The 18721-nt window shown below is 42.1% G+C and overlaps 1 protein-coding gene across 3 annotated transcripts in view; it reads left to right on the plus strand.

The window, feature by feature from the left end:
• Positions 1-18721, plus strand: part of PRKCB (protein kinase C beta) — a 388313-nt gene that overhangs the window by 259643 nt on the left and 109949 nt on the right. For all 3 annotated transcript variants that reach the window (XM_032157135.1, XM_032157134.2, XM_032755926.2), the window contains 2 exons: positions 3339-3495; positions 5018-5152. In XM_032157135.1, coding sequence (XP_032013026.1) covers positions 3339-3495; positions 5018-5152 — 292 coding nt within the window. The remainder of the gene's footprint in view (positions 1-3338; positions 3496-5017; positions 5153-18721) is intronic.

Below are 18721 nucleotides of genomic sequence, written 5' to 3' on the forward strand. Positions count from 1 at the left end.
TAAAAATAGACAAATAGGCAAGGCATGGTGGCTCACACTTGTAATCCTAGCACTTTGGGAGACCAAGGCCAGAGGATCATTTGCATCCAGGAGTTTGAAACCAGTCTGGGCAACATAGAGAGACCCCCACCTCTACAAAAATTTTTTAAAAAATTAATTAGGCTTAGGTTGGCAAGCACCTGTAGTCCCAGCTACTTGGAAGGCTGAGGTAGGAGGATCACTTGAGCCCGGGAGGTCGAGGCTGCAGTGAGCCATTGATCATGCCACTGCACTCCAGCCTGGGTGACAGAGTGAGACCTTGTCTCTCTCTCTCTCTCTCTCTCTCGCACACACACACACACACACAACAAAAACGTAGTGAAAGAGGGCACTGAATATGAATAAGAATAATAATGAAATAGCAGTAATATGTAGCAGTTAACATTTATTGAGTATTTTCTAAGTTCCAGGTTCTCTGCTAAACATGTATATTCTTTATCCAATTTTACTCTTGTAAAAACCTATTCTATTGATCAAGAAATTGAGGTTCATATGTGTGAAGTAACTGCTTGGTAAGATGCGGACCCTGGGATCTTGTAGCCCTGTGTCCATGACACTATATGGTCTGTCTTGGGGACAAGATTAACATTTTATTTTGTCCCCTATATCCCCAGGGCCTAGCAGAATGCTTAGCACTTAGTAGGGACTTGCTTGTTGAACTTAACTGATCAAGGTCAACATCTTGCTTTTGGTGTAAAAATGAGATGCAGCTTGCAAGCTGAGATGGGAGATGAATTCAGCCTGTGGAAAAATAGAAGACAGTGCCACATTGCTAGAGTGCAGAAAAAATGTCAGCACAGAATAAGTTACAGCTTGCATCGTGGTAGCCAATTCAATGCTTCTCCCATCTCATTTATTCAGTCTCAACCCCTTACTAGCTGTATCATTTTAGGGAAGTCAGTCTTATTTTTTTTCCAGCAATGGTCAGCTGTTTGAGTGCAGGAAAAGGACAGAGTAAGAAAGGACAGGTATTTGAATTTAAGTAGGGCTGGGGTATTGTGAGATAAGTAAAATAAAAAGAAAGAGGAGCAAGGGAGTTGAGGGTCTTTCCAAAGGAGTAGCTAAAATTCACTATAAAATTGAATCTGGGGATGAATGGAGTAAAAGCAAGAGGGCATAGGGAGATCAAGAGAGTGTGTTGGGTTCAAGGGACTGATTGGTGGAGAATGGACTGACGAATAGGGGAAGATTTATGCAGTAGAATAATAGAGCTAATGAACTGGAAAAATAGAAATTGGTGTAAGATAGTAGGGTACTTGAAACTGAGATTGAGAAAGTGGTATAATTTCTGGGATAATAGGCTCTAGAGCGTGACCGTGGTAGGAGATGACTATGATTGGGGGTGAGCAAAGGTTGCAGGAAGTGAGGGGGTGCTTTCTCTCCTACTTTCCAATATTCTTTCTTCTAATCTGTTTTTCTTGTCATCTTGAATTTACAACATTTCTGGTTTTATTTATGCTGTGGATATTTTTCCAGCCTTTTCCCTATGGGCTGTCTGGGTGCAGGTTATGGGTGATACATGGATAATAGGTGCATCTTGGTTTAGATAGTAACTCTTTATTTCTTACTGCACTTATGGAACACGAGAAAAAATGTATTAAATGATGGCTATGGTAATGGGTATCCTTGTCTTATTCCTTACTTTAATGGAATTGCATTTATCATGAACCATGGTGCTGTTATTTCAGATAGGCTTTGTCCTGTTAAGAAAATTCTCTGCTGTTTCTAGATAACTATAATGGTCTTATGGTTTTCTTCTTTGATCTGTAAACATGATGAATACATTGAAAATAGATTTCCTAAGGTTGAACCATCTTTGCATTCCTGATAGGAGTCATTGTGTATTCACCTTTTAGCAGAGAGTTAGAGTCAATTTGGATTGAATGTATTACTGTGGATTGTTCTACTGTAAGTAAGATGATTGACATTGTATCCTTAAGAGCTATACAATTCTCATTTTCTAGTCCATTGACTACCTGCATTACTGGTTTCTGAATTGATTCCTAATTAACTACTTCCTGTTTCTCCAAGCTGATGATTTAGTCTCCCTCATCCTTTCTATGGCCAGTTGCATCTTCACTGCTGATTCCCTGCCTCCTTTTCTCCTCTAAGTTCATCTTATTATTATTATTATTATTATTATTTTGATGGAGTCTTACTCTGTCGCCCAGGCTGGAGTGCAGTGGCATGATCTCAGCTCACTGCAAGCTCTGCCTCCTGGGTTCATGCCATTCTCCTGCCTCAGCCTCCCAAGTAGCTGGGACCACAGGTGCCCACCACCACGCCTGGCAAATTTTTTTGTGTTTTTAGTAGAGACAGGGTTTCACCATGTTAGCCTTATAGCCTCCTTTACCTGGGTGTTCTGGAGTCAGAGTGGAGCTGAGCTCTAATGCTGCTGACATTGTTCCAGCCTTCTCTCTATGGGCTGTCTGGGTGCTGGTTATGGGTGATACATGGATAATAGGTGTACCTTGGTTTAGAGGGTAATTCTTCCTTTCTTTAGCTTTTTCTTTTTGAATGGAGGTAAAATTAATGTAACATAAAATTAACCATTAACTGTTTTTAAATGTACAGTTCAGTGACATTTATAGAATATTCACAGTGTTGGACAACCATCATCTCTATCTAGTTCTCAGAAAGTTTTGTCACCTCCAAAAGAAACCCTGTACTCATTAAGCAGTCACTCCCCATTTCCCTTTCCCTCCAGCCCCTGGCAACTATTAATAGTAGTCTACTTTCTGTCTCTATGGATTTACCTGTTTGGGATGTTTCATGTAAATGGAATCATACAATATGTGACCTTTTGTGTTGGGGTACACAAATGTTCATAGCAGCGGTATTCACAACAGCCAAAAAGTGGAAACAACCCAACTGTGGATCAACTGCTGAATGGATAAACAAAATGTGGGATATCTATATGATGGAATATTATTCAGTCATGCAAAAAAATGAAGTGCTGATACATGCAATAGTGTGGTGAACTTTGGAAACATTATGCTAAACGAAAGAAGCCAGCCTTTCCTGTGGGCTTTGTGGAAAATAAGCTTAGAAGTTAATCTTGGTATGAGAAGAGCAGTGTGAAAGTCAGAAATCCATTTTTAACCAACACAGAACAGAGTTGACATCTTATCAGCCCATCTCATTTTGTGTGCTGCTTCAGCTGTGGACGTTAATAAAATTAAATTTCTCACTAAACAAGTGTGATGCCAAAGAACCTTCCACAAGTTCTGCAGCCGTCACTGCTTGGTGCTTAAACATGTTGGACGGTATTAATGCAAAAACTGCTTTTTCTTTTTCAGTAAGAGATGCTAAAAACCTTGTACCTATGGACCCCAATGGCCTGTCAGATCCCTACGTAAAACTGAAACTGATTCCTGATCCCAAAAGTGAGAGCAAACAGAAGACCAAAACCATCAAATGCTCCCTCAACCCCGAGTGGAACGAGACATTTAGATTGTAAGTGGAAATGACTACAGTAAGCATGGGGGTGGAGGTTGGGTTATGGGCCACCTGAGATCAGGGAGCTCTTCCTCCCTTAGCGTCTGTTTCCTTCCTTCCCTACCTCCCTCCTTTTCTGTCTTCTCCCTCCCTCATTCCTCTCTTTCCCTCCCTTCTCTTCCATCTGCAATTTTGTATTGTGAGCCAAGAAAAAAAATTAGAGCTATTTTTTTAATAGAGATGAGAATGCCTGTGGTGTGGGGGAGTGGGTAGGATAGGAAATTGTGTGATGTGTTGCTAAGTGAAGGCAAGTTGTGGGAGAAATGATGGGGCCCAGCAAACAGGGGGACATAACCTACAGGGTGTGGTGACAGCCTCTCTAGAGTTGGGTTTATGGATGATGCTTGGCCTGCAGCCTTCTGGGACATCTCCACCAGCGTCCCTTGAGGGTCTTCCCTGGCCAGGGCTCCAAGAATCTGGGAGTCTCTTTCTTATACATCTAGGCATCAGGAGTTGGTTATAACAGCCAATTCACTGAGCATATGTGATGTGTGACAAACACTGAGTTAAGTGATCCGACTTCATCGGCTCATTTTATTCCCAATGTAGCAATAGGGCTTATAGAGGTTAAAGAGTATGCCCAAAGTCCCATAGCAAATATGGGGTGGAGTGGGATTCAGCTTCCGGCAGTCTGACTTTAGAGGTCATACTTTTTTAGCCACCAGCTAGAAGCACAGTTCCTTGTCCTGTCTCCTCTTCCCTCTCTCAGGACAAAGCTGGGCCCCTTCTCAGCCTCAGTCAAGGACATGTCTCAGAAGAGACAATTTCCCCAGGATTTTTCTCCATGCATTTCCTCAGCCTCATTCTCAACCCACCTGTGTGCAGATATACACACGTACACACCCAATTATGCAATTGATATCTGTATTTCTTTTTTTTTTTTTTTTTTTTTTTTGAGATGGAGTCTTGCTCTGTCACCCAGGCTGGAGTGCAGTAGTGCAATCTCGGCTCACTGCAAGCACCGCCTCCCAGGTTCACGCCATTATCCTGCCTCAGCCTCTCCGAGTAGCTGGGACTACAGGCGCCCGCCACCACACCCGGCTAATTTTTTGTATTTTTTAGTAGAGACGGGGTTTCTCCGTGGTCTCGATCTCCTGACCTCATAATCCGTCCGCCGCGGCCTCCCAAAGTGCTGGGATTACAAGCGTGAGCCACCGCGCCCGGCCGATATCTGTATTTCTTATAGGCAGTAGGAATTCCTGAATATCCTGAACCCTATTAAGACATAAGATAACAAACGTAGTTAGAACTGTTCTTGTCATAGCCAATCTAAGGCTCTGCCTGTTTAAGCCACAGGCTGTCAAACAGAAAAAGCTCTCACTCCCTGGAGAACTAGCCTGGGATGGAAACTGAATATGTTTCTTTCAGCAGCTTGTAGTCTTTAAAAATTTCTACCTCCAGGTCTTGTCCTCTTGTACAATTCTTCTGCTTGAGAAATTACTACAACCTCCACTGATGTCTTTTCTTTTTCTCTATGCAGTCAGCTGAAAGAATCGGACAAAGACAGAAGACTGTCAGTAGAGATTTGGGATTGGGATTTGACCAGCAGGAATGACTTCATGGGATCTTTGTCCTTTGGGATTTCTGAACTTCAGAAAGCCAGTGTTGATGGCTGGTAAGTAAGATTTTGCTTTGAAAGCTACCATACAGCTTACTCCAACAAACACGGGATCAAGTATGTTTTCCTTTTTCTCCAAAAATTGAAATACTAAAACAGAGTCCCAAAGTGAAGTCTGGTTGATTGGATCTGCCTCGCAGATATGTTTTGTTTGGTCCTTGTACTAAAAACAAAAAAGAAAGAGGCCAGGCCTGGTGTCTCACACCTGTAGTCCCAGCACTCTGGGAGGCTGAGGCAGGTGGATCACTTGAGCTCAGTAGTTTAAGACCAGTCCGGGCAACATGGTGAAACCCCATCTCTACCCAAAATGTGAAAAATTAGCTGGGCATGGTGGTGTGTGCCTGTAGTTCCAGCTACTCGGGAGGCTGACATGGGAGGATCACTTGAACCCTGGAGGTAGAGGTTGCAGTGAGCAAGGTGGTCAGAGATTGAGCCACTGCACTCCAGCCTGGGTGACAGAGTGAGAAAAAAGAAAGAAAGAGAGACAGAGAGAGAAGGAAGGAGGGAAGGAAGGAAAGAAGGAAGGAAGGAAGGAAGGAAAGAAGGAAGGAAGGAAGGAAGGGAGGAAGGGAAGGAGGGACGGGGGAGGGAGGGAATTAGTTCTAGTATTTTAAAAATCTGGGGCTAGAAGGCAACAAATGAGAGCAGTTGAATAGTTAATGCCCCCTTTAGACAGGACATGGATTTTCTATTTGTCACCGTCCTCACCACTCCCTATTTTATTACATCTGGGCCACTTTACTAAACTACATGATGAGACTGTAACTGCCCAGTGGCTTCTTTGTGCCTGCTGCCCAGACAGAGCCAATTTATCAAGACGGGAGAATTGCAATGGGGAAACAGTTTTACACACGTAGAGCCAGCTAAATGGGAGAACAGAGTTTTTTTATGACTCAAATCAGCGTCCCTGAAAATTTGGAAGCTAGGGCTTTTCAAACATAGTTTGGCAAGGAGTAGGGTGGCTGGGGAATGGGTGCTGCTGACTGTTTGGGGATGCAGTAATAGGGATGTGAAAAATGGTCCTCGTGCACTGAGTCCACTTCTGGGTGGGGCCACAGGACTAGTTGGCAGGTCCAGGTGGGGCAGTCTGGTTGTCAGAAAGGCAAAAGCCTGAAAAGACATCTCAAAAGGCCAATCTCAGGTTCTACCGTAGTGATGTTATCTGCAGGAGTAACTGGGGAAGTTGGAAGTGTTGTGAGCTCTGGGATAAAGGCTGATAATAATCCATGTCTACATCTTAGCAGAATTCAGGCTCCCTTCATTCCCTAACTTGGCAAGATTTCATTTACAAAGGCAGTTTAGTTTTGGGAAAGGGCTGTTATCATTTAAAATATACACCAAATTTCTTTCAAAGTTAGGTTGGCGGTCTGGGTGGGGTGGAGCCATTGGTTACCAGAAATGCAAAAAAACCTAAAGAGACATCTCAAAAAGCCGGTCATCTAAGTGATCTTATCTGTGGGAGTCATTAGGAAAGTTGCAAATTTTGTGACCTCTGGAATAATGGCTGGTAATCCTTTATGTCTACCCTTAGCAGAATTCAGGCATCTCTCATCCTCCTAACCTGGTGGTCTCTCATTAGCTTTATGAAGGTAGTTTAGTTTGGGGCAAGGGCTATTATTATTTAAAATATACACTAGGCCGGGCGTGGTGGCTCACCCCTGTATTCCCAGCACTTTGGGAGGCCGAGGTGGGTGGATCACGAGGTCAGGAGATTGAGACCATCCTGGCCAACATGGTGAAACTCTGTCTGTACTAAAAATACAAAAATTAGCTGGGCGTGATGGCATGTGAGGATCACTTGAATCAGGGAGGCAGAGGTTGCAGTGAGCCGAGATCATGCCACTGCACTCCAGCCTGGGTGACAGAGCAAGACTCCATCTCAAAATAAAATAATAAAATAAAATAAAATAAAATAAAATAAAATAAAATAAAATAAAATAAAGTAAAGTAAAATAAAAATAAAATAAAATAAAATAAAATATAAAATAAAATAAAATAAAATAAAATAAAATAAAATAAAATAAAAAAATAAACACTAAATTTGTCCCAAAAGTAACTTGGCCCAAGCCCAGGAAAGAGTAAGGGCAGTTTGGAGGTTAAAGGCAAGATAGGGGTTGGTTAGATCAAATCTCTTTCACTGACATCATCATTTTCTCCCTGTTACGATTTCTGCAAAGACAGTTTCATGACTGGCTCCATGCACACTAGAGTGGCTTGTACACTTCACCTAAAAGATATGAGCAACCCACTGTCAGATTGTGTCTGAGAAGCTGCCGCTTCCTTGGGAGTCCTTAGCAAGGCTGGCCACAGATCACAGATGTACTGGGGTGTTGTTTTCGTAGTCAGCTGCTATGTCTCCTTTGTCCTGAAGATTTTATTTTGCTCCCTTCCTATGGCAGAAAAATAAAAAAATATATATCCTCCAATATTACCAACAGAGAGGCTGGGTAAGCCCCCTTGGCAACCGTTTCACAGTTAACTGAGTCAAGGAGTCAGAAGAAATAGCTCAGCCTGGCACTATAACCTTGAGAGAAGTGGCAATTGGGCTGCTATTACTTCTTTAAGATAAATTATCTCATACCTGAATTGTCTCGTTCAGGACTTTTTCAGCTTCAAGTGAAAGAAAATAAAAATCAAACTGGTTTAGCAGAAAAAGATGTGGTCATTTGGACCACACACACCTTTCCTTTCCGTTGTTCACCTTATGACTTCCTTGTCTTGGTTCCATATTTCATCTTAGGCTTTTTTTTTCTTTTCTTTTCTTTTCTTTCTTTTTTTTTTTTTTTTTTTTGAGATGGAGTCTTGCTCTGTCGCCCAGGCTGGAGTGCAGTGGCATGATCTCGGCTCACTGCAACCTCTGCCTCCCGGGTTCAAGCAATTCTCCTGCCTCAGCCTCCCGAGTAGCTGGGACTACAAGTGCCCGCCAACACGCCTGGCTAATTTTTTTGTATTTTTAGTAGAGATAGGGTTTCACCATGTTAGCCAGGATGGTCTCAATCTCCTGACCTTGTGATCTGCCTGCCTTGGCCTCCCAAAGTGCTGGGATTGCAGGCGTGAGCCACTGCGCCCAGCCTATCTTAGGCTTTTCTTGAAACGTATATTGAGTGTCCAGTAGGTGCTGGTCACTAGAAACACATGGAGGTATAAGACAGACATGACTTCATGGAGCTTAGCTTATGGCAGAGGGTGGGGTGGGGAGATAAACATTGAACAAGGAATTATGCAAATGACAAATCAATGACAACATGATGGAAGATGTGAAGAAGACAGGAGCTGAGAGTTTTGAACCCAAAAGTATCTGAGACAGATTTCAATCAATTTAGAAAGTTTATTTTGCCAAGGTTAAGGATGTGCCAGTGACACAGACTCAGGAGATCCTGATGACATGGGCCTAAGGTGGATGGGGTACAACTTGCTTTTATACATTTTAGGGAGACATAAGACATCAATCAATACATGTGAGATTTACATTGGCTCAATCTGGAAAGGCAGGACAACTCAAAGTGGGACGGGGAGGTGCTTCAGGTCATGGGTAGATTTTAAAATTTTCTGGTTGGCAATTGGTTGAATGAGCTGTTATCAATAGAAAGGAATGTCTGGGTTACATAAAGAGTTGTGGAGACCAAAGTTTTATCATGAAGATGAAGCCTCCAGGTAGCAGGCTTCAGAGAGACTAGATTGTAATTGTTTCTTGTCAGACTTAAGGTCTATGTTGATGTTAATGCTGGTTGGCTTTTCCTGAATTCCAAAAGGAAGGGGATATAATGAGACATCACGTCCGACTCTCCCTTCTCATCATGGCCTGAAACAGTTTTTCAGGTTAACTTTGGAATGCCCTTGGCTGACAGAAAGGGTCCATTTACATGACTAGGAAGCTTAGAATTTTATTTTGGGTTTACAGAATGTACCCCAAAAGAGTTGTATTAAAGCACAATTCACAAATGGTTGAAAACATAGTTCTCATAAGATAGATAATGGGCATTAATGGGCATTGGCCAAAGATTTCCTTAGCTCACTAAGGAGAAAAGCAGCAGGATGAATGAATGATTCCACAGAAGGTTTGATAAACTGATGTTCGTGTAGTCAGTAGAAAAAGATATGCTGAAATAACTTTGTTCAGTTAAATATAAAACTGATAAACAGGACAATAGAATCATAAGCTTTGGGGTTATCTACTAGAAGGAAAAAAAAAAAAGATTTTGGCCAGGCATGTTGGCTCACATCTGTAATCCCAACACTTCCGGAAGCTGAGGCGGGCGGATCACCTGAGGTTAGGAGTTTGAGACCAGCCTGGCCAACATAATGAAACCAGGTCTCTACTAAAAATACAAAAATTAGCTGGGCGTGGTGGCAGGTGCCTGTATTCTCAGCTACTAGGGAGGCTGAGGCAGAAGAATCGCTTGAACCCAGGAGGCAGGGGTTGCAGTGAGCTGAGATTGTGCCACTGCACTCAAGCCTGGGCAAAGATTTCACCTCAGTTTTCTAAAAGTTAACATGTATCTTTGCAGACTAGGGATGCCATCTGGGGCTGACTTGATGGCGAATAATAAACTAAATAAAGTAATATTACCATGAGGAAAGAAATAGCTAATTAGAAAATGCTCTAGCATGACATTAAAAGTTCACAGGGTCATCTTTTTGGTTTTCTTTTTCCCCCAAGCTTTGGATATTTTTCCCTAACATACAAATGACTTGACTTTGCAGGGTCTACATCAGTTACTCACAGTGGGTGTTTCATTCTCATTTTAAATCAAACTTAAAGAGGTTAAAGAGAAAGAATGCGTGATCCTCAGGGGGTATCAGTGTGACAGGAGGAAACATAATAATTATAATAACAATAGCTACTACTCATTGACTCTTAATAGATGCCAGGCTCTGGGTCGAGCTTTTCCAGATGTCGTGGAGTCACACTTTTACACAGCGCTGATCAGGTGTGCAGAAAAAATAAAGCTTCTTTCTTTTCTATAACGGACTTAGACTTTCTCATGCACTTTTGTGAGCTCCTGGTGCCCGAGGAGAAGGAACTCTATATGCTGCATGTGGTACTTTCTGAGTTTCACTGTTTCACTTTTCTGACTGGTCCCTGTTAACAGCAAAACCAAGCTCTGTAAAATATTTTAAAGAAGTTTATTCTGAGTCAGTATAAGTGACTGTGGCCTGGGGAAACACAAACCCAAGAAGCTTTGAATAAGTGGTCCTGAGGTGGTTAGATTACAGTTTGATTTTACACATTTTGGGGAGGCAGAAGTTACAGGCAAAGACATAAATCAATACATGGAGATTATACATTGGTTTGGGCCCAAAAGGCAGGATAACTTTAAATGGGGCTTATGGGTTATAGGAGATTCTTTAATTTGCAGTTGGTTAGAGTAAGGCTTTGCTAAAACTTGGAGTTAGCAGAAAGAAATATTTTATGTTGGCCTAGCATGGTGGCTCATGCCTGCAATCCCAGCACTTTGGGAGGCCGAGCCAGGTGAATCATTTGACGTCAGGAGTTCGAGACCAGCCTGGCCAACATGGTGAAACCCTGTCTCTACTAAAAATGCAAAAAATTAGCAAGGTGTGGTGGCACATGCCTGTAATCTCAGCTACTCTGGAGGCTGACCAGGAGAATCGCTTGATGCGGGAGGCGGAGGTTGCAGTGAGCTGAGATCCTGCCACTGCACTCCAGCCTGGGTGACAGAGTGAGACTCCATCTCAAAAGAAAAAAAAAAAAGGAATGTTTTATGTTGAGGATGCTGTGCAGCAAGATGGCTTGCCTACGGTGTGGCTTCACCTTTGCCTGGCCTGGCCTTAGTCCTGTTTATAATCTGGTATTTTATTGCCACAAAGAGTCTGTTTTGTCAGTCTTATAAGCTCTATTTTAACATTCATGTCAGTCTATTGTTGTATCTAAACTCCAAAAGAGAGGGGGTATAACGAGACGTGTCCAATCTCTTTTCTCTCATGGCTGAGAATTCCGTTTTTAAGATTTTTCTTAGATCCTCTTGGCCGAGGAGGGGAGTCTGTTCTGTCAGCGGGGGGCCTTAAGGTTTTATTTTTAGCCTACATTTCTAAACCAGCGCTCACTGAAGTGGGACTGGTCCCACACAGTTTTGGGGCATCATTCTGGCTTTGCGCTGGAGATCCTGGCCTGTTGCTTCTCCTTGTGAGTTCCCTCCGTGCAGCACCCTCTCTGTCCCACTCATAGGCCACTGCTGGGCCTGGTTCAGGGAGGGCCAGGAGCCTGCCTGAGTCCTCCCCCTGAGAAGTCTTTTCTGCTCCTTCTGCTGCTGCTGGAATGATGTTGCCTGGTGCATGGATAGGTCTCTAGCCAGCGTTCCAGCCGAGGAGGAGGGAAACCCACCTCTCCCCACCACCTGTCCTTTCTTCTTCCCAAGGTTCTCCAAGCCCCAAAGGGAGGGGATTCTCCTGTAATCACCCAATGAGTTCATCTAGAGCTGATTCACTGAGACGGCAATATTTCAGCAGAGAAAGAGTTTAATAAACACAGTGCCAGCCAAGCGGAAGGATGGGAGTTTATTACTCAAATCAGCCTCCTCCAAAATTCAAAGACTAGGGTTTTTCAAGGATAGTTTAGTGAGAAGGGGGGCTAGGGAATGGGGAATGCTAATCGGTGGGTTGAGAGTGAAATCATAGGGGGTCAAAGCTGTCTTCTCATGCTGAGTCAGTTCCTGGGTGAGGATCACAAGACCAGGTAAGCCAGTTTCGTTGTATGGATTCTCGGTCTGGGTTGCACCAGCTGGTCCATCAGAATGCAGAGTCTGGAAAATATTTCAAACACCAATTTTAGGTCTATAATAGTGATTTCATTATAGGAGCAATTGGGGAGATCATGAATCTTGTGACCTCTGGCCACATGTCTCTGGAGCCAGAATTCTAACTTTGTGGCTAATATGTTAGTTTTACAAAGGCAGTTTTAGTCCCCAAGCAAGGAGACGGTTAGTTTTGGGAGTGAGCTGTTATCATCTTTGTTTTAAAGTTAAACTAATGGCCAGGTGTGGTGGCTCATATCTGTAATCCCAGCACTTTGGGAGTGCCAAGGTGGGAGGATTGCTTCAGTTTGGGAGTTAGAGACCAGCGTGGGCAACACAGTGAGATCCTGTCTCAACCAAAAATTTAGCCAGGCATGGCAGCATGCACCTGTGCTCCCAGCTACTCAGGAGCCTGAGGTGGGAGGATCACTTGGGCCCAGGAGGTTGAGGCTGCAATGAGCTGTGATTGTGCCATCGCACTCCAGCCTAGGCAACAGAGAAAGACCCTGTCTCAAAGTAAATAAAGAAACAAATACCAATAAAAAATGAAGTTGAACTGAAACTAAATTCTTCCCATAGTTAGCTTGGCCTAGGCCCAGGAATGGACAAGGACAGTTTGGAGATTAGAAGCAGATGGAGTTAGTTAGGTCCGATTTCTTACACTGTCTTAACTTTTCTGTGTCATATTTCTCTTACTGTCATAATTTTTGCAAAAGTGGTTTAACTCCCACACATGCCATATCCTTTTTCCTGGGCTAGTGCCTGCCTTGTCTACTCCCCTAAGGCAGAAAGCAGGGAAGAAAAAAATGGCTTAAGAATAGGGATAGTGTATCAGGAGTAAGCCCAAAATATTACTGCATTTACACTTAGGTGATCATTTAATTCTCCAGTTATTCCAGGTAGAGCATCATTTCCAAGGATCAGAATAGTTCAGCAGTGTATTAGGGACACACAGCTTGTAAGCAACGGTGCTGGGTTCAGGTCCAGGTTTCTATGATGCCAGAGCCTGAGCATATACAAATCCCATTCTGCCTCCTGATACACAGTTAGGTGGAAGGCTAGAGGGTAGACAGCTCGGATTTTATTTTGGCTTTCCTGACTGGATGGATGCTTTGTGACCTCAGGTGAGCCACTTCACCTCTCTGTACTACAGCCTTCACAGCAGATATGCCACCCATCAGATTGATTCCAACACCCCCTATCCTCCATCCACCACTTAGGATAGCTGTGAAGTTGATGACATAATAGTTGGAAGGGAACTTTTCCAAAATAAAAGCCCTCTGCAGATTTTGCAGATAAAAATCCTCTTCAGATTTACGGCCAAGATATTTGCGATGCTGTCTTGACTCTAAACGGACCAGATCCTAGACATTTGGATTCTTGCCCCTGGGATTCTTTGAACACTATGTGATCTTGAATAAGTCTCACACCCTTTCTGAAACTCAGTTTCATCACTTAGAAGGGGATGGGCTCCGCTAACTCTTCTGTTGTGCTGTAATTGAAGATCGTGTGGCAGAAACAACAGATGCAGCTGTGGAAGCTCCCAGATGTGGTGCACTAGCCCCAGGCCCCCTGTCTGCCTCTTGGCCAACTGCCCTGTATCTGTTGTCAAATCCTCCTCTTTGTTTCTAATTTTGTTTATTTATACGGTCTCCTTTCTTTCCCCTTGATTTTCCAGACGTTCATCTGTTTTATTTACTTATTTATTTTCTTCAAGGAATGAACTCTGGAATTTATGTATCAATTTTGTTTGTTTTCTCCTTTTCTGTAGGTTTATTTTGTGTTTGGCTTTGACTTTCAGTTGAACATTTTACTAATTTATTTTTTCTTCTTTTGCCTGACTCTACTCTTTAAAAATAATAAATAGCTTTTTTGTTTGTTCGTTTTTTGTTTTGAGATGGAGTCTTGCTCTGATGCCCAGGCTGGAGTGCAGTGGCACAATCTCTGCAGGTTCAAGTGACTCTCCTGTCTCAGCCTCTTGAGTAGCTGGGATTACAAGTGTCGGCCACCACACCCGGATAATTTTTGTATTTTTAGTAGAGACAAGGTTTCACCATGTTGGCCAGGCTGGTCTCGAACTCCTGACCTCAGGTCATTCTCTCACTTCGGCCTCCCAAAGTGTTGGGATTACAGATGTGAACCACTGCACCTGGCCAAAAATAATGAACAAGCATTTAAGGGAATAAATGTTTCCTCTAAGTTTTGATATGCTAACGTTCTGGCTTTTGCGACTTCCTTGAGGGCCTGCAGTTGAGTTTTTAGTTTCTTTTCTAACATGCTTTAATTTAGGCATTTTTTTAACCCCTAGAATTAGATTTTTGTTTAAATTTTTTATTATTAATGTTAAGTTACTGTTTTAGTGCTTTCAAGTTAGAGAATATGGCCTGTGCACTTTTCTTTTTTCCTTCTATTTTCTTTCCTTTTCTTTCAGCATAGCTTATTATTTGTTCAATGTTGTTAAAAGTTCTGTGGACTCGCAAGAAAAAGATTATATTAACTATTTGTAGAGTATACTTTTTTGTGGAGAAAGAATAAACCTTTTTTCAACTTTTATTTTAGATTCACGGGATACATGTACAGATTTGTTACCTGGGTATATTGCATGATGCTGAGGTTTGGGGTATGAATGATTCCGTCACTCAGGTACTGAGCATAGTACCCAACAGTTAGTTTTTCAACTCTTGTCCTCCCCTCTCCTCTCCCCTCTATGGTCCCTAGTGTCTGTTGTCATCTTTATGTCCATGAGTATAGGGTATACATTTATTCATTCCAAAGTATTATAAGCTCCAGATCTTTTTTTTTTTCTGAGGCAGAGTTTTGCTCTTGTTGCCCAGGCTAGAGTGTGATGGCGTGATCTCAGCTCACCACAACCTCCGCCTTCCGGGTTCAAGTGATTCTCCGACCTCAGCCTCCTGAATAGCTGGGATTACAGGCATGCGCCACCATGCTCAGCTAATTTTGTATTTTTAGTAGAGACGGCGTTTCGCCATGTTGGTCAGGCTGGTCACGAACTCCCAACCTCAGGTGATCCGCCTGCCTTGGCCTCCCAAAGTGCTGGGATTACAGGTATGAGCCACCACGCCCAGCCAAGGTCCAGATCTTTTATATCTTCATATTGTCCTTTTGTTTGCTTGAGCTAAATGTGTGGCGCTTATTAAGTTTCTTCAGGCAAAATGATTCACAAACATTCTTTTTATTTCTAGGAGTTTTTTCCTTATCTGTATATGGCAATATTATTAACCACATAACTCTACAAGTCTTATTATGTTGACATGAAGTTATCTTTGTTGCAGCTAATGCGTTTTCTCTATAATTTTACTTTGTTGCTGGCATTCATTCATTCATTCATAGAATATACACAGTGAGCACCTGCTGTGCTGAAGAGACACTAATGAGCAAAACAGACAAGACTCCGTGGCCTCGTGGAGTTTTCTTTCTAGTTGAAGAAAAATAAACAATTGTAAATGAACAAAAATAAGTAGTAAATGTTTGAGGCTGATAAGTGCCATAGAGAAAAGTAAACAAGAAATGGGGACAAGGAATCTTGGGGAGTGGGGACATTCAGATTTTATAGGGAACTCAGGAAAGGACTCACTGAAAAGGTAACATAGAGCAAAGATGTAAAGCAGGTGAGGAGTGAGCTGTGTGAATATCTTAGGGAGAGGTTGTCTTAGGCAGAGAGGACGGCAAGCACAAGGGCCCTGAGGCAGGAGTGCACCCTGCAAGTTGGAAGAGCAGTAAGGAGGCTCGTGTAGCTGGAGCTGGATCCATGAGGGGAGAGTGGAGGAGGATTAGGTCTGGGAGGATATGGGGAGAGGGCTGGCGGATCCTGTGGGCCTTGTCAGGACTTTGTTTTCTACTCTGAAGAAGATGGGGAGCCAAGGAATTAATGAGATCGAACTGACCTTTGCATGTGTCCTCTGGTTGTGGTGTGGTCGATCGCTTTTCCCTAGTAGGTCCTTTCCCATTCTTTTATGTCTAATTTTTCTAAGTCCTTTGGTCCTGTGTAACAAGTGGCACGTTGTTGGATTTTTTTTTTTCTTTTCGAGACAGAGTCTCACTCTATCGCCCAGGCTGGAGTGCAGTGGTGCAATCTCAGCTCACTGCAACCTCTGCCTCCTGGATTCAAGTGATTTTTCTGCCTCAGCCTCCTGAGTAGCTGGGATTACAGGCATGGGCCACCACACCCATCTAATTTTTGTATTTTTAGTACAGATGGGGTTTCACCATGTTGGCCAGGCTGGTCTCGAACTCCTGACCTCAGATCTGCCCACCTTGGCTTCCCAAAGTGGTGCTGGGGTTACAGGCGTGAGCTGCCATGCCCGGCCTTTTTTTTTTTTTTTTTTTTTTTTAAATTTTACTTTAAGCTCTGGGATACATGTGCAGAACATGCAGGTTTGTTACATAGGTGTACATATGCCATGGTGGTTTGCTGTGCCTGTCATCTAGATTTTAAGCCCCGCATGCATTAGGTATTTGTCTTAATGCTCTCCCTCCCCTTGCCCCCCACCCCCTAACAGGCCCTAGTGTGTGATATTCCCTTCCTTGTATCCATGTGTTCTCATTGTTCAACTTATGAGTGAGAACATGCAGTGTTTGGCTTTCTGTTTCTGTGTTAGTTTGCTGAGAATGATGGTTTCCAGCTTCATCCATATCCCTGCAAAGGACATGAACTCATCCTTTTTATGGCTGCATAGTATTCCATGGTGTATACGTGCCACATTTTATTTATCCAGTCTATCATTGATGGGCATTTGGGTTGGTTCCAAGTCTTTGCTATTGTAACTAGTGCTGCAGTAAACATGCATGTGCATGTGTCTTTATAGTAGGATGATTTATAATCCTGAATCTGAAGATCTTTTTTCCATAGGAAAATGTTTTAATGTTTATAGCTGTAATTGCCATGTTTCTTATGGTGTTTCTGTTTCTAAAGTTTTCTTTTTCTTTCCTATTTCATTCTTTTTTTGTATCTCCTTCTGAACAGATGACTATTATCTCAAATCAGTGTTATATTACATTTTTTTAAAAAAAACTTTTTGTTATTATTAATAATCACATTTTGGTCTTATTACCAAAAAAACCAAAAAACCAAAAAACTAATGCTTTGGAATCAGAGTTCCTGGGTTAGAATTTCTACTGTACCACTTCCTAGCTGTGTACCCTTGGCAAGTTGCTTAGCCTCTCTGTGCTGTGTTTCCTCATTTGGAGATAATAGTCGTAATTATGTCACAGGATTGTTGCAGTATCAAATTAGTTAATATAAGTGAGGTGCCCAATGTCTGCTAAACAGCACTCAGTAAGTGTTAGTCATTATTGTTAGTTGAATAATTATTAGAAAAATATAAGAAATCAGAGAATTTCAGAGACCCCAGATTCCCAGTGTCCATAACCACTATTGACCCTATGTATAGAGAGAGCGAAACAAAAATGAAATCTTACTGTGCATACTATTTGGTACCTTGCATTTTTCACCTAAAAATAACCTGCAGTAAACATAATTGTGGCAAAACTTTTGTGCCCAGCTTTAATAATTTCCTAATAAATTTCTAAGCCTGGAATTGATGGCTTTAAGCATATATGCATTATTAAAGTGTTTGCCAGAATGTCCTACAATTTTAAAAATCAATTTACAGTCTTATCAATCTTGTATGAGACTTTTCAGTTTAATAAACATTAACATCCAGTGCTATAAATTTCAAAGATATGATACAAAGATTATACACATATTGTATTAGAAATTATGTTGAACATTTTCATTTGCATGTTGCCATTTGTTTATATTTATATATGACTATGTCCTTTTGCCTTTTTCTTATTGACTTGTAAGAACTTTTTATATGAGAAGAATATTAATATGTCTTTTCTGACATATGTGTGTTGCAACATTCCTCCTCCTTTTCATGTTGTAAATTAATTTTGGTAATATGCATTTTTCTTATGGTATATAAAGCATTCGGTTCAACTCCAATCTAATATGATAGATATCAAGCCAATTGCCAGAAACATTTCTCAAGTTTTTCTTTTCATTGACTAACTGTTATCTGAATTATCCATGCTGTGTTCACTGTCTCAAATTAATTTTTTAATTCAGTGATTATATTTTTCTTCTGAAAGTAGTCTTTCCCACTCTCATATTTGTTCCCTTTTCACAGATGCACCAACCTCTTGAATCTCATTGAAAATATGAATTAGGTAGTTTCTAGAATGTTCTCTCTTTTGGCAGCAGTTTTATTTCATGGGAGTTACTTTGATTCTGCATTGTTTCTTTCTATTTAAATGACTAAATTTTTCACACATCCTATTGTGCTTATTTGCCCATCCTTATAGAAGGATGAGCACAGAAATGATAAGTGTCCTTGTTCTAACATTTCATACCTGGATAAAAGGAGACAGGAGTCTTTTGTATTTTTTGGAATTCTGTTTTGTCAGATCGGAAGTCCTGTTCCTCACATTTGGGTGGGGCTACAGTGGAGACAGGTGCATAGCAGGCGGCTCTCGTGCCAGATGGAGAGCCCATCTTCCTCACGTTGGTTCTGTGCATCTCAGAGTCAGAAGGGGTCCTGCTCCTCTCTGAGGGGGCACACGTGTCCTATTTGGAAGCAGTAGTGGCAGGGTCCTTCACTCTGTGGCGTACTAGCCACTGTGAACACACACTGTGGCACCATGACCCTGCCCGCTGCTCCAGGCACTGACATCTCTCCTCTTGCGTATGAATGGGAATTGGCAACCCTCACCCAGTTCTTGATGGTCTCAGCCAGGGTCATTATTGGCCTCTATTGGGGCACCTTTTACGGATGACAGCTGGTCAATT

Source organism: Hylobates moloch, unplaced genomic scaffold (genome assembly GCF_009828535.3).
Source record: "Hylobates moloch isolate HMO894 unplaced genomic scaffold, HMol_V3 SCAFFOLD_6, whole genome shotgun sequence".
Taxonomy (NCBI): domain Eukaryota; kingdom Metazoa; phylum Chordata; class Mammalia; order Primates; family Hylobatidae; genus Hylobates; species Hylobates moloch.